General features: G+C 35.9%; 1 protein-coding gene across 1 annotated transcript in view; it reads left to right on the top strand.

Moving 5' to 3' along the window:
• Nucleotides 1-1,654: 1,654 nt before the first annotated feature.
• The window catches only part of LOC129248396 (uncharacterized), a 63,815-nt gene continuing 58,417 nt past the window's right edge, over nucleotides 1,655-7,052 (top strand). The window contains exon 1 of the mRNA XM_054887929.1: nucleotides 1,655-1,693. Coding sequence (XP_054743904.1) covers nucleotides 1,663-1,693 — 31 coding nt within the window. The 5' untranslated portion in view covers nucleotides 1,655-1,662. The remainder of the gene's footprint in view (nucleotides 1,694-7,052) is intronic.

Here is a 7,052-nt window from a genome sequence, read left to right as displayed (position 1 = left end):
CTATTTACTAATGGCCACAAATGTTGTCCAACAATTTTTTATATATTATTTATATTGGTCCATAGAGCTTTGAATAAAGATCATCTTTCCAACGCCAGATGCATCTATAGCTCCCCAAACCATTACGCTACCTCCGCCGTGCTTGACAGTAGGTTTGAAATTTTTCATTTCCATATCCGCATTTCTTCTTCCTATTTAAATATATTAAATTTTTATTCATCAGTAAATGCCATGCAAACTTAAGCCGAAAGGGACGGTTTTTTCTGAAATCAGAGACTTTTTACATGGTGCCCTGCTGAAATATAATATTTCATACGAATTAGTCTCTTCGTGATTTTTAACAATCGTTTGAACCGTTGCTTGGCTTAAATTTGCAATTTTTATAATTTCGCTGTAAGATTTATTTCCTTTCTGTGCTTAACACCAATTTTCTTAAATCAGAGGATATTTCTTTTTTCGGGCTTATTATTTAATCCACTTGACAGGAACAGCGACAAACCACGAAGTAAACAATATGTAATAGCAATGACGATTTATCAACTGAAATGCTTGCTTTGATTGAGTGAACTCAAATCAAATGGATGTGTGCAGACGTTTGTCATATCGCTTTTTGGTTGGTTTGTTAATTTTTTTGTTATAAAACAGGTGAAATAATTAAATTTTTGTATAAATTAATATAAATTTTGAAAAAAACTACATCAACAATTTTTCAATTATTGTATATCTTCTGGGAAATAAGAAAATATGCTACTGTATGCAGTCTTAAGTCCTTAAGGCTTAAGTCCTTTAAATTTTATATTTCCGTTGGAAAAACCACAACTTATTTTGGTGAGGCGCCTTAATATGCATACATACGCATGTACATATGTATTGTATAGTATATACAGTTATGTTAATTACAGGTGTCAATCACTTATTAACACGATACTGCCAGAATCGAATAATCATTTGAAATTGTAATGTAATCAAAGTTTCATATTCTCATTATCTTTAACTACAAAGCAAAAACACAAGAAAAAAAAACAAAATAGTAGTAAAAATATTAATAGCAAACAAATAAAAACATAAAAAACTTCAATCGAAACTTTTAAAAAATTTGTGTTCTTGCGCCGGAACGCATTTGCATATAAATTACTCTTTGGTGTTTTCTTATCAGTTTAACAAGCTTTTTGTGTGGACTTGTTGCTATACTTAGACTTAAAAAAAGAAAAGTTTTACATGATTTTCATTCCACGCAGACAACATGCATTTCACAATCTTAGTTCACCTTTTGCTGACCTGAATTTTGTAGAGCTTTTGGTGAAATGCACGTAACTGTAGTGGAGTTGGGAGTGGGCGTAACTGTTATTGATGAATACAATCACAAAAATTACGTTTTTATCATTAATCGTCATTACATATGCACCTTGGAATCCATGAAGGGCAATCAGGATTGTTGTAATGACGGTAACTTAACTGTTGTGTGTGCAATAAAATGTGGCAATTTCATACAATATTTTAACGCAGCAAGAGATACTTTTGTTTGTTTTAATCAAAAGCGTTCAGCTAATACGGACAAATATTTTGTTTTGAAAGGAAATATAAATAAAGGCGAAATTCTAGTCATTACTGAGAAGGAAGACTCACTGTTGAGTCTTCCGTCTGATGTCATTCGCAGTGCCGATGGAACTTCAAAAGAAACTGTATATAATAGGTGAGTATTTATTGATTTATTGAGTGATCCTTCGACATATTTAAAATTGGAATCTATGTAAATATCCTTTTCCTTGGGCCTTAAAACATATTGCATTCCGTAATAACCAGTTCAAGTAACCATAGCTTGCCTTCACATAAAAAAGCACAACTCTAACCAATCCGTGAGCAGCTTTGGCTTAATACAGTAATGGCGAGTTTTCGAAAACTCTTAGGACGTATTTTGTCGGACTTGTTCACCAGAAGATGCAGTTGTTGTTGTTGTAACAGCATAAACATTTCCCATACTTACATACGGGGAATGCTGCTGGAGTGGCAATCCTTGGCCGGATATAAATCCGGGTCGTTTGGGTAACAGAGAACCGACTGCCGTGGAAACGAATGCAGTATAGTATACAAACAATGCAGTCGCTAGTCGGGTTTTTTTTTAACAAAACTACTTTTTCTCACTACTTTTCTGCTCAGAAATAAAATTTATTTATTTGTTTTATAAAACCGGTACCTTTGATCGAGTGTTCCATTTCCAAGATATATGATTTTACTGTCAAATAAAATAGAGCGAACGAATGATGTTGATTGATATAGTGACTTTACCGTCAAGAACTATAGAACGAGGGGCGGGTTGTCACAATATCCGCCAAACTCATATCCATCCCACTCACTAACGGCCACACTACGACGGAACCGAAGGATTAATCAACCAAAGATCAATTTTATGAGTACCAATTTACCGCGACCGCCGTAGCCGAGTGAGTTTATGCGTGACTACTATTCGGAACTGCACAGGTTCGATACCATGAGCACGAAACACCTATGGATAGAAAAAGTTTTTTCTAACAGTAGTCGCTCCTCGGCGGACTATGGGAAACCTCCGAGTGCACATTTGCCATGAAAAACTTCCTCATAAAAAACCACCTGCTGTTCGGAGGCGCCATAAAACTGTAGGCCCCTCCATTTGTGGAAAACATCAAGATGCACACCACAAATAGAAGGAGGGCGAGCTCGGTCAAACTACCGAAAAGTGTGCAAGCGCCAATTATACTCGTATACATACACCCTTACAAAGTTCAGTATCACGGAATTGTAGAATTCCGCGAAAGTCGAGCGGCAGGCTACGGGACGGGTCACAGGTTGCGGATGGTGATACGGACTTCAAATATGAAGGTTAGCTGATAATAAGCAGTCCCGGATAAGCAGCGTGTAGGAATAATGGATGTGGGTGGTCTTGCCATGGGCATATCAAGTGCTTCAAGAAATCCACATCACCCGATAATTCCTACTTACAAGGCGAATAAATGCCGTCTTCAAATAAGCACATTGCAGTTTCGGTCTTCATGTGAGGAGCAGTTCAAACAACGACTCGAGCGGCGTTGCATATATTTTTATACTCGTACACCCACGCGCACTTATACACAAGGGTGTTATAACTTTTTTCATATAAAGATTGGGATTGAGAAAGATATGGACTCGAGTATAAATATATACAAAAATGCTCAGAATGTTGAGAAGAGTCGATCGAGCCATGCCAAAAAATAATACACATATTCGAATGAACTTTGGTACTGAAAATGGGCGAAATCGGTCAATAACCGACTAAAATTTAAAAAAATAAGCACCACTTTTGTGTATAAGAGTGTAACTCGACAACTAATTAATAAAACTCATCCGAGCTTGGTACTACCTCCTTTAGAACCAACATAAATATTATTGGAATCGGATAAAAACTACGGCCATTTTGTTTATGTTAAGACTAATTTTCCGTCCGCCCATCTGATAATAAAAGCCATAAGTTTCATTAGCGAACACTTTACTTCTTCCTCTTCTTTTCATCTTCTTTATTATAGGATTAAATCCTGTTCTTCAACAATTTTTGTACCAGAAATTCAATTTGTTTGTATAATATTATATTGTATGCAACAAAATATTCATTATCGATAAAGCTGGATGTCTAGCACTCATTCCATTCATTTGGGAGTGCGTCATCGTAGTCATCGGCTTAAAGTCATTAGTCATTTCATTGTCGGTCTTGCGTAGCACCTGATTTTTTCATTCACTTCTTCGTCTTCGGCTCCACCTAAAAATGTCGTGCGGGTCGCATATTCCTCTAATCTCTTCCTTTCGCATACGATTTTTGCGAGTATGTTCTGTGATTAATTGAAGAGATTGTTTGAATCCAAAGATTAACAGCAGCTCACTTCCTTACTTGTTTAATTTTTATATACTTCTTAACTCTCAACAAAAAGTTGTTCAGTCTTCAGTTGATTCCGTTGCGAATGGTGTGAAAAAACTTATTTGACAAACGTTCGCCACTTCTGGTTAAATTGAAAAAAAAAACAAAAAATGAAATAAATAAATAATTGGAGTGCACGCTTGTGTTAGGTGTTTGGCCGAGCGCCTCCTCCTATTTGTGGCGTGCGTCTTGATGACGTTCCACAAATGGAAGGATCTACAGTTTTAAGCCTACTCCGAATGGCTGTTATAAGGAGCTTTTTCATTGCCTGCCGTGGGGCGACCGCTATTCGAAAAATCTTTTTCTACCATTTTACTGTTTTATGCCCGGAGATTCGAACGTACGCACTCCCGCATGGTAGTCACGCACCAACCCATTCAGCTACAGCGCCCGAATTACTTAACAATAAAACAGGAAGCGCAAATTTAATGCCATCGCGCAAAATGCTTACAGTATGGCGTCCGTGCAATACTATTTTCCGTCCGTCATAGTATAAAAACTTGTATTACATACATATATTTTTCCTTTAAAACTCGAAGCCATCCACAAAAAAAAAAATGTTTTAAAACGAGTAAAAAATAGTGATGTCGAATGGTGAAAGTATCAATATGGTAACGTATCGTGCAGAAGTGTACAGTAATGCAATCAACGCGGCTTAAGCTCGCCGCAGTCATATTCATTGAATAACAATTTTTAGCTGTAGCCTTTCAGTCCGCTTTTGAGCAAAGACTGCAGAATTGTAGTCACTAGTCTTTTCTGTTATTCATAGCTGGTAAGTCATTTTGCAGTCATAACTGAGTAACGATATTTGTAAGCAGTCATTGATGCCCTTACCTACAAAATAAAAAAAAAATTATTGAAACATGAAAATGCACATTTTTACATTTTATTTTACATACAGCTATTAAAATTAACAGGTAAGATTTTCGGTCTTACGTTTAATCACACCAATGTTGTAGAATTATATGTCATGACACATGTGGCATTCTGATAATACAATATTTTCATAACTTTTTAATTATATTAAGTGTTATGTTTTTTAGCAAGTCACGTATTGTGTTATTATCTGTTTAAGCTGTATTAGTGAGGTTGTTCATTAGGTGCCCGTGCGTTAGACGTGTGGTCCATCCGTAATCGAGTGTATTTTTGGATTTTCATTTTTGAGCACTCAGATGGATACATAAGCGCGCTTCTGTTCGGAGTTATTCGTTGGTACTGATGCTCGTAATTAACCCAGTGGCGTTTTTGCTCATTGAATTAATAACTCTTGAAAGTTTTTTAATATCAGATACAAAATAGTTTACTTCGAATAGCACTGGGGCTTCGGTGACGTATTTTACAGTTTCATCGGCTATGCGGTTACTGCTTGTAGCAACCTGACCAGGGATCCATATCAACATTAGTTTGTTTGTTATGGATTTTGGTTATAGGGGAAGCTTCATTGAAAATATTTTCAACCGCGTTGATTGTGAATGTCTGAGAGTCTGTGCATGCGAAGTATCTACTTCACGAAGTGAACTGTGGAGATATATTGAAAACCACATAGCTATGTACTCGGACAGTCAAGCTGCATTAAAAGCACTAGTTTCACATTCTGTGAAATCGAAACTAGTTTACGTATGCCTTAACAACCTTAATCAAGTTAGTGCAACAAATAAAATTGTACTTTTCTAGGTTCCGGGTCACTCTGGAATAAAAGGTGCTGAAATTGCTAATGAACTCTCTAGGGTGGGGTTCGGTAGCGGATTTTCTCGGCCCAGAACAATACTGGGGTACCAACTAGGCAGAAGCTCAAAGAATTACACATTAGGAGATCACACAAGAACTCCGTCAAGCCAAAAGGCTTACAAACCTTTTACTGCATAAACAATAGAGAAATGCGTAAAGTAGACATAAGATAAAAAGTTGGTTTCCTGACAGATCACTATTACAGGCAGGCAGCAAAAATCTAGGCTAGATAGAACCTGATGTAATGCATTTAAGGTAGTGGTGCCAGTGAGTAGGATTAGTATTAACTACTTCTAAAATATTTAGTAGGACAAAAAAAAGTATTAGGGCGAAGTGTCGGCCATTGGGCAAACTTACGATTCTAAAGTTATTAAATTTTTATTATTTCCTCGCCATTTTATGTATTTCGAGCCTTGCATCTTTCATTCACTCATTTGAAATGCTGTTGCGTCCAACTTCAATGGGATAGAAAATTTATTATAAATTTAAATTTTTAATTTTCCCTGACTAAAAATGGTATTAGCCCTAGAGAACTAGTGCTACTTTATATGCACATATGCTAATTCTTAGTCAATTCGACTAACATGTATTCAACACTGATTCTTTCAGTGCTCAGGCATCAATCATTCATATAAGTTTCAAATGTTTTTATTTTTATTTGTTCTAAGTTTCGAGTGTTTTTTAGCTGCAACCATCGATATTGATAACTATGATTTGACAGCTGGGAATGGCAAAATTTGGTGATATTTCTGTTGAGTAACAAACCATCATGAATCGTTCAATGCCAGAGAAACGCTGCAAGTTGTGAAAATTTACTTTGAAACAAAAAAATCTTTTCGCGAAGTTCATAGAGCGAATTGTTGAACAAGACGTCGAAAAGTCGATTCTTTGGCGTTCTCAACTTGTTGGCGTTTGCCTTTCGACTACGTGGAAATATGTACGTAAGAATCTTGGCTCACAGCTCTTGCAAGAATTGAAGCCAAATCACCATCGTTTAAATTTATTATTCAGATTTATTGGAAAAAGTTGTCAGAAATTGGACTGATCGAATGGACCATGTAGCTCGTAGCCGCGGGAGTCATATACCGTATATATATATATACTAGCAAACCCGGCCCCCTTCGCTGGGCACACTAAAATAGAATAGATATGGTTTAGAACAGAAAATATATGAATTTCATATTATTTATTTCTTTATTCTTTATTCAAGCGCTTTGGCATAAACAAAATACAATAAACAAATCAGGAAAAAAGAAGATTGTTTTTAAATTTCAAATCAACGCATATGAATAACTAAGAAACAATCGTCTTTTTTCCTGATCATCCATGAATTTTTCGTTTCAATTTATATGTTTTATTAAACATTGGAGCTTTTTTAACCATTATCCATTTATATTTATCA

This window comes from Anastrepha obliqua, chromosome 5, assembly GCF_027943255.1.
Source record: "Anastrepha obliqua isolate idAnaObli1 chromosome 5, idAnaObli1_1.0, whole genome shotgun sequence".
In the NCBI taxonomy this organism is placed as follows: Eukaryota; Metazoa; Arthropoda; class Insecta; order Diptera; family Tephritidae; genus Anastrepha; species Anastrepha obliqua.
Note: the sequence above shows the minus strand (reverse complement) of the source record. Positions and strands in the feature narration are given on the sequence as shown.